The 15,737-nt window shown below is 37.6% G+C and overlaps 1 protein-coding gene across 1 annotated transcript in view; it reads left to right on the top strand.

The window, feature by feature from the left end:
* LOC111523464 overlaps positions 1-15,119 on the top strand; it is a 16,075-nt gene extending 956 nt beyond the window's left edge. Inside the window, exons 2-5 of the mRNA XM_023188066.1 lie at positions 454-492; positions 3,343-3,494; positions 10,723-10,896; positions 14,962-15,119. Coding sequence (XP_023043834.1) covers positions 454-492; positions 3,343-3,494; positions 10,723-10,896; positions 14,962-15,119 — 523 coding nt within the window. The remainder of the gene's footprint in view (positions 1-453; positions 493-3,342; positions 3,495-10,722; positions 10,897-14,961) is intronic.
* The last annotated feature ends 618 nt before the right edge of the window (positions 15,120-15,737 follow it).

The following is a 15,737-nucleotide window of genomic DNA, read 5'->3' on the forward strand; positions in this document are numbered from 1 at the left end:
GCAACCTTGTACTTCTGGGCTCAAGCCATGCCATACCATATCTGCCTTATATCTTTTAGACTATATCTGCCCCATGCTTGGCCTCTGCATTTTTTCATTTCTTGATTAGATTGCATCTTTAGTTATATTTAAATAAAAATATTTTAAATGTTTGGATTATAACGTAATTGCCAAAACAAAATCCAAATAATGTAGAAGTATAGGCAATGAAAAATGAAAGATCTTCACACTTCCACCCTCGGGGCAGAACCTCAATTAAAAACAAAATTTCTTAGTTTCTTTTTTCTTTGAAAACACATGAGATGGGGATGTCTAGATTTTAGCCTACTTGGCAATTTGCGGCCCTATTTAATGTGAAATTTGTACCTCTCTAAACTTGTAACTGTTCACTCCTGGAAAATTCTACTTTGATGATTTCTTTTCCATCTTTTCTTCTTTCTGGAACAATTTCAGCTGGTTGTGGAATCATCTTCAGTCCTCAACTTACATCAGGTAACACATTACACCCTTCCCTCATTTCCATCTAGTTGTTGCAAGTTGCTACCCTGGAATGGATTCAGGCAGTGAGACTGAATAGACACAGTGATCTGTAATATGGCTGCCTAAAAAGTAACCCTCCCATGAGAAAGGGATGACAGCCTGGTGTTCTGACTGGTGTAGCCCTAGATTTCTGAGTTGTTTGCAGAAAATTGGAAATGAAGAATCTTTTTCATTTGTAGGAGGTTTGTAGGAGGTCTCTGTTTCAGGTGAAAAAATCAAGATATGTGTTTCTCAATTGAGTTCTATGAGTCTCATAGTCAGGAGTGACTCATTCAGGTTTTAGGCATTTATATTGCCTATCATTTTTAGTATAGTTGCAAATTTTTATATTTCTGAATTTTGGATTATTTTAATGGACTGCCTTAGGTTTAGTATTTTAAATGGGAAATCTCAAAACATTTATTGAATACAGATTATAGAAGTGACACATGATTAACCTCTTTTATTTAAAATGTAAATGTGAAGAATGGTAAGAGAAAGGTACAAAGCTCCCGTTTTTATATCAGAATAATATTTTTGCCATTCTGGTAACTTTTCCCCTTGTCTTAGAGTTTACTATAGACAAAAAAAAAATCTCTCTAAAATATCTATTGCTTTGACATTTTTAAGTAGCAGTGAACTGGCCTACAAATTTATTCTACCAGCATCCACAGCATTTTGCTCTCACAACTGTCCTGCTGGAATCAATAAACTGTTGATTAAAAACCTTGTTACTTAATACACTTAGTAAGCTTAAACTGTTTTTTAGAAACCTAATCACTTACATGTCACTAGCTGCTGGGATAGAGACAAAAGCTGGGGCTAATTATTAACAACTTCACAAAGCTGATATTGAATTTCTAATGTATCCCAAATGCCCATTTTCTCTGATTAGTTCCTGTGTCCCACTAGCTAGCACATTGTTAGCTTGGAGAATTGCTTCATGTTCAAGATCCTAAGGTTTCAGAAAAACTTGAAACAGTAACAGACTCTCTGGTCATTTTGAAACAGTCTTGTACTGATGCAACATCTGGATACCAAGGGGAATAATCTCTGACTGGTAGACCGCCAACAGCATCCTCATACACCACCTGCTTCAAGATGGCTGACTCCCAGCAGCTGAGTAAAGAGAAGCAAGAGGATCAGAATTGCCTTGTAAAACAGGCCAACCTGGTTTAGACATATTCTAACTCTGAGATATCTGTCTCCTCCCTTGAATTCTCTCCTGAGCCCCAGAACCGTATTTCCAATGGCCAAATACGAAATACGCAAATATTCCCCAAGTTGCAGAGGACCACAGCTATCTGCCTGAAACACTATATTGAAAATTGGAAACTAGAGACTGAGATTTTGAAGTGAAAACCAGTTGTCAAGCTGTCCCTGCGGTTATGTCCTGGGAGTGAAGGTGACATAATTAAGGCATCCAATTAAGTTGGCATTTATTGGTGAATACTCTGACTTCCGAGTAGCTCACCTGCGTACATCATATAATCTTATACTCAGAGCATGCTGGAGTCATTATGCTTCAGACATGAGTCTCACTGGTAGAACAAGGTCTAAGGGCAAGACAGAAAGATCATTTTCCCCTGAAATCTGCCTATCTCATTAGCCTTTTCATGGGTGATAAAACTTCTCCTTCTCTCCAAATATGCAGGGGTCCCATGGCTATCAATACTAAGCATGCCATTTCCATTACTGTTATAAATTATGTGCCAAGCCCCTGGAGACCTTTGTCCCAAGGTACAGATACTTACTGAAGATGAACTATTATATGACAGCAGAAGCAAAAAGGAACTTTAGGAAGTAAAACTAACAGACTTTTTAATAAACCATTAATCCAGTTAACATGTGTAAAATGGGCAATTCCAGAAAGTGGAGTACCTAGTTCACAACGATTATTCCTGAAATTACACCACACACCACACACACACACACACACACACACACCCCGCTCTTCAAGTAAATAAGACCAACAATTTAATATTCTAATTTTTTTTTTTGAGGCGGAGTCTCGCTCTGTCGCCCGGGCTGGAGTGCAGTGGCCGGATCTCAGCTCACTGCAAGCTCAGCCTCCTGGGTTTATGCCATTCTCCTGCCTCAGCCTCCCGAGTAGCTGGGACTATAGGCACCCGCCACCTCGCCCGGCTAGTTTTTTTTTGTATTTTTTAGTAGAGACGGGGTTTCACCGTGTTAGCCAGGATGGTCTCGATCTCCTGACCTCGTGATCCGCCCATCTCGGCCTCCCAAAGTGCTGGGATTACAGGCTTGAGCCACCGTGCCCGGCCTATTCTAATTTTTATTAATGGTTTTGTTTGATTTTTTTCTACCTTTTCTAATTTTTCCGATTGAATAATCTCTGTTATATTCTGCCCATGCCCCCAGATTTATTTTTGGTTTTCTATTTTTCAGGATCTGAAATGCAGCAGAGCTAAAGGTTGATCCTGCTAGTTGTATAACAAAAATACTGTGGAATTATATTGTCATGTTATTTATAAGCCTAGATTTATAATGGCATTGGAGGTTCTTGGTTAAAATTTGATAACATTGCCACAAAGTGAGACTAGGTCTCCCATCAAGGTGCTGTGCATTACATGCTTTGGTCAAATGACCAAATCAGCTCCACAATTTTATACAACATGTTCATTTCAAAATACTTATTTAAACAACTCATCTTATATCTTTACTTTCTATCACCAATCACTGTCTCGAAGATTTTTACATAAATATAAATAGTTAAGAGTGGAACTAATACATAGATAAGGCCAATTTCCTTCCTAAGCAAAAGCTAAATATTAGTTTTCTTTCATCCCATGAAACTTTAAGAAGAAAAGCACTATTCCTCAAAAACAATGAAAGAATCTGTTGCTGGCTGATCTGCCTTACAAGCAATACCAAAAGAAATCTTTCAGCTGAGAAGGAAACAGTACCAGATGGTAACTCAGATCTATATGAAGAAAAGAAGAACACTATAAATGGTAAGGGAGTAGTGAACATATAAGATTTCATAAAGGTGGGCAGATCACCTGAGGTCAGGAGTTCGAGACCAGCCTGGCCAACATGGCGAAACCCCATCTCTACTAAAAATACAAAAATTAGCTGGGTGTGGTGGCGGGTGCCTGTAATCCCAGCTACTCATGAGGCTGAGGCAGGAGAATTGCTTGGACCCAGTAGGCAGAGGCTGCAGTGAGCTGAGACCATGCCACTGCACTCTAGCCAGGGTGACAAGAGACAGAAAGTTGCATAGATATATATGGTACTACCTTTTCTCTTTTCTTTAAAGATTTATAGTTATGCATTGTATTGTTGAATTTATAACAGAAAGGTGCAATATATATGACAGCATTAGCACAAAAAAAGAAGAAAAGGGAGCTATACTGGGGCAAAGTTTCTGTATTTTAGCTGAATTAAGTTAGTATTAATTTGAAGTACATTGTGATAAACTAAGATGAAATTACTATTCCTGAAGAAACTACTAAAAAATATAAAAATATGTGTAACTAAAAAAGACAAAAGAAACTAATACACTAAAAATAGTCATTTAATTTAAAAGGCAGCAAAAAAAGGGATAAATATATGAGACATATAGCAAACAAAATAGTATAATAACAGATGTAAATCTACCCATTTTGATGATTCTATTAAAAGGTGAATTAAGTAAATTCAATCAAATGGCAGATTGTCAGACAATTTAAAAACAAACAAACAAACAGAATCCAAATATATGCCTTCTGTAACAGATACATTTTCCATTTTAAGAAGTTGAAAGCAACATCCAACAGTAAGAGATATAAAATACTTATGTAAATAACAGACAAAATAGACTTGAAGAATCCAAATATGACTAGAGACAATGGGCTACAGCATATAAATAAAAGGATAAATTCATCAGAAAGATGTAATAATTATAAGTGCACATACAACTAAAACATAGCCCCAAAATGCATTAAGCAAAAGTTGACAGAACTGAAAGGAGCAATAGATAATGCAATAATAGTAAACTTTAATATTCCACTCTCAATAGTTAATCAAACAGCTAGACAGAAAATCAGCAAGAATATAGGGGATTTGAACAACACTATCAATTACTTTGACTGAAGAGACATTTATAGAACAGTCCATACAATGACAGGAGAATACATATTGTCTCAAGTGCCAATGAAATGTTCTCTAGGATAGATCATATGCTGGACCATAAAACCATTAACAAATTTAAGAGAATTTAAAGAATAAAAAAAAGTTCTTTGACTACAATGGAATTAAAGAGCAATGAAAAACAACAATGGATGCTTGAGGGGATGGATATGCCATTCTCCATGATGTGCTTATTTCACATTGCATGCCTGTATTAAAACAACAGTTGTACCCCATAAATATTAATATATCTGTACACCAACCATGTCCCCACAAAAATTAAAAAATAAATAAACAAAATTTGAAAAAAGAAAAACAACAATGCAAAGAAAACTGGGAAATCTCCAAAGACTTAAATAAACCAAGGGTAAAGAAAAAAATTACAATGGAAACTAGGAAATATTTTAAACTGAATGAAAATAAAATCACAATATATCAGAATTTGTGAGATGCAGCTAAGTTTAGAGAAAAATTTAGTGCTTTAAAATATCTCAAATCAGTAACTTGAGCTTCTACTTCAAGAAACGAGAAAAAGAAACAGCAAACTAAGCCAAAAGCAAACAGAAACAGGGAAATACTCGAGACTAGAGGATACATCAATGAAATTACTAACAATACAACAGAAGTTAAAAGGATGACAAAGAAATACTATCACCAAATTTAGACCAATAAAGAAGATAACTTAGACAAAATTGAAACATTCTTAAAAAGATTCAAATTACCAACATGAATAAAGAAGAAATAGAAAATCCAAGTGGACCTATTACAAATAAAAAACTGACTTGATAACTAAACTCTCACAAAGAAAAGTCAGAGTCAGCAGGTTTTGCAGATGAATTTTATTAAATAGTTAAATAATAAATAATATCAGTGTTTTTTTTTTTTTCAAACACTTTCATGAGTCAAAAGAGGAGGAAGAACTTCTTATTTATCCTGGAGTAATATTAACTTGATATGAAAGTCAAAAAAGACATCACAAGAGTGGAGAGCTACAGGCCAATAGTCTTCATGAATATATGCACAAAATTTTTTAAAGAAATATTAGCAACCTAAATCCAGCAATATATAGATAAGATTATACACTGTGGCCAAAAGGGGGTTTGTCCCAAAAAGCAAAATTGCTTTAAGATTTAAAAATCAATTAATGTCGTATGCCAATTATTAATAGAATAATAGACAAAAAGACGTAATTATCCAAATAGACTCAAAAAAGCATTTGACAAAACTTGACACCTATTATAATAAAAGCCCTTAACAAACTAGGAATAGAAAGAGAAAAAATATATATGAAAAGTCTGCAGCTAATATTACTCTTAAAGGTGAAAGACTGAATACATTCTCCCTAAGACTGGGGACAAAGTAAGGATGATTCTTGCACCATTTCCCTTCAGACATTGTATTTGAGGTTCTATCCAATGCAATAAGGCAGGAACAAGAAATTGAAGGCATGTGGATTAGAAATGAAGAAATAAAATCATATTATTCATGGGCCATTTGACATGAACATAGAAAATTCAAGAAATTCATTAAAAATCTACTAGAAATAATAAATGTATTCAGCAAAGTTATAGGATACAAGATCAAAATATAAATATCAATTGTATTTCTAAATGCTAGTAATAAATAATTTGAAAATGGAGTTAAAAAATAATTTAGTTCCAATCACATAAAAACTAAGAATAATGTTAGCAAATGAATTATTAGAGTTTTACACTGAAAAGTATAAATCTTTGCTAAGAGAAATTAAAGAAGATTTAAATAAATGGAAAGGCACACTGTGTTCATGAATTGGAAGACTCAACATTGTAAAGATAATGACTCACTGAAATTGACTTGTAGATTTAATACAATGCTCATGAACATCTTATATATATAACACAGTATAATCCCTTATCAAAATACCAGTAGAGTTTGTGTAAACCTTGAGAAGAAGATCCTAAAATATATATGGGAATGCAAAGGACCAAGAATAGCCAAAACAATTTTGAAAAAGAACAGAATTAGAGGATTTTATTACCCTATTTAAAACGTATTGTAAACCTCCAATGTTTGAGACAGTGTGCTCCTGGCATAAGAAGAGGCATTATAGATCAATCATACACAATTGATAGTCCAGAAATAAATTCTTACAATTCTTACAAGAATTTATTTCTGTAAGACAAGATGACAAGGTGCCAAGGCAATTCAATGAGCAAGAATAGTCTTTGTAACCAATATTGGACAATTGGACATCCAATGGACAACTGGATAGTCACACAAAAAACTGTGAATTTAAACTCTTACCTTACACCATAAATACACTTTTACTCAAAATGAATCATCTACCTAAGTGTAAAGAGCTGAACTATAAAAATTCTAGAAAAACATCTTATGAACTTGGCTTAGACAACTCATTCTTAACTATAATACTGGAAGCATAAAGATGAAGAAAAAATTAAGCTTCATTAAAGTTTAAGAACATAAAAATACAATGCTGAAACCATACAAATAGTTACGATCATTTATCTAATAAGAGATTTGTATCCAGCATATAAAACACATTTACAACTTAATATGAAGACACACAACCCAATTTTTTAAATGGATAAAAGATTTGAATAGAGATTTCACCAAGAAAATATATGACTGGCTAATAAGTACATGAAAAGATGCTCAGCATCATTAATCATTAGGAAAATATAAATTAAAATCATATGATACCACTTTACATCCACTAGGATGGCTGTAAGAAAAAAGTCAAAAAAGACAATAACAGGTGTTGGAGAGGATGTGGAGACACAGGAACATTGCTGTTGGGAATATGAGATGGCACAGCCATTTTGAAAAAGAGTCTGACAGTTTTCCAAAACAGTTAAACTGTGGATTAGAAAGAAAGAAAGAAAATCGTCTTATTCATAGACTATTTGACCTGAATGTAGAAAATTCAAGAAATTCATGAAAAATCTACTGGAAGTAATAAATATGTTCAGCAAAGTTAAAGGCTACAGGAAACTACATACAATCTGCAAGTAGGTATCTACTCAAGAGAAATGACAATATATGCTTCCAAGAAAGGTACGTCTGTAAATATTCATAATCTTGTGATACATCATAGCTAAAAACTAAAACTTCCATATGTCAGCCAATTGGCAAATAAATAAAATGTAGAATATCCATACAATGAAATGTTAGCAATAAAACCCCACAAATTATTGATACATACTAAATATGGATAAATATGGATAAACCATAGTCAGGCACAGCCAGGTTGAATCAAAAACCCCAAGTTACTGAAAGGGCTTAAGAATAGGCATTGGATAATGAGTGTTTGAGTTGTGGCTCTGCCACCTACTGTCTGACGAAGCTTCAGTGAGTCAGGCAACTATGGGAAGAGCTTCAATATCTTCACTCAAAACATGAATGGCTTGAACTGAATTGCATCTAACCTTCCAACTATAATATCATAATATAATATTGAAAACATTCGTATTTAACTTAACAATGTATCTGTAGGCAATGTCATTCTACCCTCCAATATAATTTTTACTCTTCTCCCGTTTTGCAGTAGCCACACATGTGGGGTGGATTGAGCCTACCTTCTGGCCACTGCAATTGATTCGGTGATGTGAACTAGGATCCACATCTAAGCCAGTTGTTTGTTGCTTGTCATTTTGCTGGACAGAGAACTGGTTCTAAAGCTCAGGATGTCTCTCTCTGTCTCCTGGAATTTCAGCTATAAGGCTTGTCTTGAATTGCTGCTGGCAGCTGTCTCTGCCCCACAACTGGAAACCAACCTGAGGGCACAGCTGAAGTGTAGAGAAAAGCAGAGGAGAGAGGCATGCAGAGCAATAGTGCTAAGAGCCTTGATCAAGCCATGCCTGAATCCAAACATATCTTCAGATATCTTATTCCCACGATTAAGTATATGCCTCTTATTATTTAAGAGCATTCTCTATTACTTGCAATCACATGTATTACATCTGATAAAATGGCTATGCCTTAAAAAATCTAAGTCCTAGGTCATTAGAATGTTAAACTAGAAAGGTTGAGGACGCGAACTTGTTCTCCCAAACATTATGTAGTACTGGTTTGGCTCTCTGATATGTGACTGCAAAATGATGGGGTGAGTGAATTTACTCAAGACTGAAACCAAATACTTTGGATATATGTTTAGAGTACAGACTCCAGGAGAGGGTGGGGATTTTGTATATATTACTACCTTAAAGATGATGAGTAGTTTTTAGATCCTATTTGGCAGTTGGCTGGTTGGCACCTGGCTGCCTGGAGTATCACAGCCACTCAATAAATATTTGTTGAATAAATGAATAAATGGATGAAAGGAGATGAGGCAAGAAAGTGGGGGGATGGTGGAAAGTATGTGTTAGCATCATAGTTGCACTAATGTGGGCAATTTTGTAATGCAAAAGTGGGTCAAACCAATTTGAAAGTTTCCCAGTAGTCCATGGCCACATCCATGATTTGTCAATCTGAGACTTGTATCTCTAAAAACAAGCTATAAACCTTATGACGAAGATTTAACTGATGAAACAACTTGATGACAAAAATCAGAAAAGAAAAAAGTTGGCTCAGTTAGAGTCTTTCATGATGTATGTAAGTTAGGACATTCTTTAGTGAGCCCTTCATCCTGGCTCACGTTGCAATCCCACATAATTGTATCATGAGACTGTCCTCCTTAATTCTGTTTCCCACCTTGGTTTCCATTGCAACCCTTAGCAAGATTCATTCAAGAGCAGGATATTTGCTTATTGACTCTGGTCTTCTCTTCTTATAAACAAAAGGTCCATTTGCTTCAGAAATTTCCCATTTGGTTCTCTAGGAATATGTACAAAGTAAGCTCACAAACTCTTGAAACAAAAGAACTTTAAAAACATATATTTGAAAGAAGACCACACAGGTGTCATTGGACATGAAGACGAAGTTTCCCTGTTATAGGATATGACAACAATCTGCCAAAGGGCTGGACCCTAAATTTGAAATCTCAGGAGGAGAAAAGCCATATAAATAAATTAAGCATGTTAACTGAACCTTGGTATTTATGACATAAAGCGGAACAAAATTTTATAGCATTCAGTTCCACTTTTTCTTCACAAAAACTATGTCCTGAGATATTTTGGACTCAATTTTCTTTTAGTCATTCAGAAAAAGAAACATAATACCCCGTATCCATTTCTGCCAAGCACTCAAGATGGAGTGTTTTCTGAAATGTTAAAAAAATGAGTCCAACATAAACTTGATATTAATACAAATAATTTTTTTCCTTAGACTAATCCTTTCACCTACGTGATCTCATTCTTCTTTACAGCATTTCATGTGATAGGATATCATGTAATAAGGCTATAAAGCTCAGAAGAATCATATTTCAGATAAAAATGGAAGTTGGTAATAAACAAAGCTGGCTTGTTTCACTGAGGATGGAGTGGTATACTAAAATGTAAACACCCTGAAAACTAAGCCTGGGTAGAAGGGTTGGAAATCCTCTCTAACACAGGCAAAGACAGCGACTCTCTTATCCTTCCACTAGAAAGAAGGAGTGAAGCTTCTGATTTGCTGTTGATACATAATACACCCAGAACTATCTCCACTACCCCTGTGATTGCCACTCACCTTAGAATGACAAGACTTGGCCAACTGGCTTCTGTATAATGAGCCGAACACCGTTTTAGAGTTTTATTTTGCTGTTGCTATAAACCCAGGGGAAGACACCAATCCCAACTGAAATCTAAGAAGAAGGAAGAAAAGAAATGAGATCTCAGCTATGAACGATCCATCAGCCTTTCCAGAGGGGAGATGTTGGCAGAGGTCACTCCGGTCAAAGCTGAGAGTGAATCCCTCTTCTTCTTATAAGAAATCTGCGGACTGGTGTTGCGTTAGCTTGCCACAAATGCAAAGCCTTAAGTCTTCCATCAGTAGCACCTGGTCTGCTCCTGATGGACGAACAGAAATAATTAAAGGTGTCAGAACTTTCTGGAAGAAATCCAGGTGACAAAATTCTCTGGGGTGAGTACAAAGTGAACAGAGCTTAGGAACACATTTCCTCACTTTCACTTTATGTCTCTTCTCATGTCTCCCCAGGAATATGCAATCATTCGCAAATCACTCGTCATGGCAGGAACTGTGTCTGGGCTGAAAGCCTAGGGAACAGAGCAGCGTGGATATGGCCTCCTTCCCACAACCCATGCACTTTCCACACCTCAATGGCACGTTTCTTCTCAAATAACACACAGTGCATGCAAGCTGTGAGAAGGGGTGGGTGCAGGTAGGGAGTCATATTTAAACCAAACCTGGCTTATGCCTGAAATAGAAGGCAGCAAGTATTGGTTGGCATAGCAAAGACCTGGGTTGACAATTTCTAAACTCTACAAATATAAGGAGATGACTCTGCTTTATTAACAGAACTTTTGCCCTCCTGCAGAAAGTCTGCAAGGTTTCAGTCCAGACTGAATCTAGTGAGCAACAGAAGAGACACATTGCTCAGCAGGTAGGTCCTGCCACCTCTTCTCCCATACAAGGCTCACACTCTTCTCCAAATAAATGTTGGACAAATAGTTAAATAGTACTGACTTGAAGTGATGGAAAATGCATGGCTTGACTAGATCGTCTACATTTCTCTCTCACCCTCAATCCAGGAAGACAGGTGTGTGCTTTTCAGCACAGAAGGAAACAGCATGAAAGTCAACAAGCAAGCAAGGAAACCAATGAATGTAATAACAAAACTGATTATGTTGGGAACCTGATGAATACTTGAGGAGGAGGAGGACTTGAGAACTTTCTGGCACTGGAAGATCTTCGCATGAAGGAACCAGAAGGCAGGGAAAGAACTACTTCAGGAACATCTAACAATCTAGACTCGTCCACTGTTACAGTACGAAGGAACTAGAAATTCTGGTGTTTGGAAACATTTTCTTAATAGACTCCTCCTTGCTTTGTTTTGTTCTTCAACATGGTGTAGAAAGCCTGATACTGAAACAGAAAACTGGGTACTTTTCCTGTTGGAGTGAGGGAGGAAGCAAGGGCTTGTGTCTGGAGGGTCCTCTTGGATGACTGTCAGTGGTGTAATTCCCCAGGACCAAAGGTTTGAAAGAACGCAAACTGGGCTCATTTTCATATGAGAAAAAAGGCCTCAAGGTTCTTATTAGAAAGAGTTGTTGATCTATTAAATAAAAACAAAACCAAATAAATCCAATTCAATGAATTAAGATTTTCAAGAGATGTCAGATGTGGCCCCTGTACTCATGGACTTTTTCATCTGGCAAGGAGGAAAGATGTGTGTGAAAACATACTGTGGGACAGGTACGGTGGCTCATGCCTGTAATCCCAGCACTTTGGGAGGCCAAGGCGGGTGGATCACCTGAGGTCGGGAGTTCAAGACCAGACTGGCCAACATGGTGAAACCTCGTCTCTACTAAAAATACGAAAATTAGCTGGGCGTGGTGGCACATGCCTGTAATCCTAGTTACTTGGGAGGCTAAGGTAGGAGAATTGCTTGAAACCAGAAGGTGGAGGTTGCAGTGAGCTGAGATTGCACCATTGCAATCCATCCTGGGAAAAAGAGTGAGACTCTGTCTCAAAAAAAAAAGAAAGAAAGAAAGAGAACATGCTGTGAGCTATGCAGTGAAGAGAAGCAGATCATAGACTCTGGGAGCTTACACTGGAGAAAGTTTTCATTCAACCATGGAGATACTCGAGGCGATCTTTAAACAAGGTCTGATATCATGGGTAATGTTGGGGTCTATGCAGAGGTGGACATCAGGTAGGAAAGGGTCAAGCAGAAGAACTGAGAAACGAAACGCAAGGTGTGTACAGACTGCAGTCGGTAATTGGGATTTATATTCTGTATGAAGAAATTCTTGGAAAGTGACATTTAAGGTTTTAAATGTGAGCTTAAAGAATGTAACTTTTACTCTGTGGGTGAATTACTGTTTTAAGATGGGAAATGACAGAAAATCAGAGCGGAGATTTAGGAAGATTAGTCTGGCAGAGGTTTTCAGAATGGCTGATGGTAGGGACAGACTTCAAAAAATTAAATAGTGACAGAATGGAAAGAAAAAGACATGTGTGAGATGAATGACCACTGAGTTATTGTTCCAACATAGTCAATATAATGCAAGCACGACCCAATGAGATGGCACCGGTGAAAAAACTCCATTAACTTTTAGTGCTAATTAAATGGCAGAGAAAGAAGTCATTAAGGGAAAGGGTGCTATGGGTCAAAAATTTGGAATTCTAATCTCAACTTTGAGACCCTGACTAGTGACTATGTGTAACAATTTCCTCATAAAATTAAGAGGTAAAACAGTGTCTTGGAAAGAAACAAGTTAATAACACAGGTTTAACCTGAGTTTCCCAGAGGTTACAAAGCTGGGTGCAAAGGCGGTCCAAGTAGCATTAACACCAAGCAAGCAAACAAACAAAACCCAAAACCTCAAGGCTGAATCCCTCACACTGCAGGGCTCTATGACTTCAACTCCTTCTGAAATCTATGCCTCTTACTTATGGTACTTTCCAGAGAGGGCTACCAGATTTAGCGCACATGTACAAAAGTTGCAAAATGCTCAAGTAAATTTTAATTTCGGATAAGGATGCATTTTTTTTTATACAAATATGTTCCGAATAGGTATCTCCCTTGGTCACCTCTCTACTCCATTGGTGAGGGAGGAGTCTCACCTTATGGTTATGGGGATGGTCAAACATACGACACCTGACATTAGAGAGAGGAGATTGGCAGCAACTTATTAGTCACTTACAACCTGGCATGGGAGAACTCTGCACACCACGCAGGGCCACCTGGAGGTTAAACTTGGGAACCGAGTAAACATAACAGGAGCCGTGGGAGGCAGGCTTTGTAGTATGAAGAGGGTGAGGTGAGCCCTGTCTCTGGCAGGAGAATGAAATTGACTTGTTTGAACAATTCCATGGGCTGGCAAGGAACTGAAGCCCATTATCTAGGGAATGGCAGGCACTGTGCCTGCTTTTCGTGATAAGGATGGCTGATTGGCTGGCAAAATTTATCTGTGGAATACAGTGAAGAGGGGAGCTTGCAGTTAGGCCACTTAAGACCCTCTTTGTTTTAAACGTTAAGGCAACATGTAATACTGATTTTAAGTCTCATACCACAATATCATTCATTGTTCATCTGAAATGAAAATGTAACTGATTGCTCTATATTTTATTTGACCAACTTGTTTCTGTGGATTGCTGCACATGAATATCCATCAGCCTCATTTTCCTTGGGGAGAGTTGGCCACTTGAAACGCTCTGTGACTAGTGCCATTCATGAGAACCTGCTCAGAGGCCTGCCTTGCCCATCATTAACCACAGCGTCTCTGCAGGTGTGAGCCTACGCTCCTGGCTTTCAGGGCCAGATGCTTTGAAACCTGTGGCAGGATGTGTTAGGACCCTTCCATATCAATATCTCATTCTTTGGATGGTCCTGAAGAATCACGGAGCCTATAACTGAGACTCAAATATCATCCAGAAACACAATTACCCTCGCTTTTGTCCTTAACCTCTTTATCCTCAGAGTTTAAATCTAATTCCTCAGGCTAACCTAAGACATAGATGCCTCTCCAATATGCCTTTGTTCTCCCCCAAGTTTTTCTTGCTCAAATACAACTCCTCTTTCAGCCACCAATATAAACATGCAAATATATGTTTATATGTGTTACATATATTTTATATATATATATATAAAATAAACATGCAAATGCCTATAAGACATTCCTGGGGGAACATCTGTGTGTCTTCTCTATACAACCAAGATTCCCTGTAACCTGGGTGAGAACCTTTAAAGAGCTACTTACAGGTGTTACAGGTGGCAAAATATTTTCTTCTTCTTTCTTTTCTTCTTTCTTTCTTTCTTTTTTTTTTTTTTCTTGAGACAGGATCTTGCTCTGTTTCCCAGGCTGAAGAGGGCAGTGGTGCGATCATAGCTCACTGCAGCCTGGAACTCCCAGGTTCAAACAATCCTCCTGCCTCAGCCTCCTGAGTAGCTCCCAAGAACCACAGGCATATGCCACCATGCCTAGCTAATATTTTAATTTTTTGTAAACATAGGGTCTCACTATGTTGCCCAGGCTGACCTGTAAGGTGTCAATTGGTATTTTCTTTCTGGGTCTGTGGGAGGCTAAGGCAATCAAGCTTTATGTTCTGCCTTCTTAGTGCTTTGTCTCAGCAGGTTGTTAATGGTTTTGGTATAACAGGACAAAATGTCTCAAATCTTAGAAGCAGAGATTTTGGTGGGGAGTGTGCTCTGATAAGCCTACAGGGGTTAAAGGCTTTAGATGATTTGTTTGTTTCTTTTGTAACTGGCAGAAACTCCTACCTCTGACAGGAAAGAAGACCTTTTGTGGGATGAGTCAGGGATGCAGGGTTATGAGAGCTGTGACTTTGGAAGCGTCAGGGAAGAACCCACTTGCTTCTCATGGAAACAGCTGAGCTACCTGATGCAACTGTGTGTGCTTGGAAAGTAGCCCACTGGGGAGGACCTCGATTGTTATTCATTATTTACACAACAAATACATATTGAAGACCTTCTATGTGTCACCTCTCTGGTGAGTGAAAAAGACATATTTTACTTTCTAGAGTCTACGGTTTAGTAAATCATAATCAATTCAAGCAATGAACAGTGTTGGCCTTCTGTAATTGGTCAAAGAACTCAGTGCTTCTATCAGTAATTTATATGAAAACATAGAAGGTAAGGGAGGTTTTAAATATGACCATGTCATATGCTTGCTTAAAATCCTTCACTGGCTCAGCATTATGTCCAGATAAAGATAATTTTTTTTTTTTTTTTTTTAACAAAGTTTTGCTCTGTTGCCCAGGCTGGAGTGCAATGGCGCAATCTCGGCTCATTGCAACCTCTGCCTCCCAGGTTCAAGCTATTCTCCTGTCTCAGCCTCCTGAGTAGCTGGGATTACAGGTGCCTGCCACCTTACTTGGCAAATTTTTGCAGTTTTAGTAGAGACGAGGTTTCACCATGTTGGTCAGGCTGGTCTCGAACTCCTGACCTCAGATGATCCACCTGCCTCGGCCTCCCAAAGTGCTAGGATTACAGATGTGAGCTACCATGCCAGCCTGAGATAAAGATA

This window comes from Piliocolobus tephrosceles, chromosome 16, assembly GCF_002776525.5.
Source record: "Piliocolobus tephrosceles isolate RC106 chromosome 16, ASM277652v3, whole genome shotgun sequence".
Classification (NCBI taxonomy): Eukaryota; Metazoa; Chordata; class Mammalia; order Primates; family Cercopithecidae; genus Piliocolobus; species Piliocolobus tephrosceles.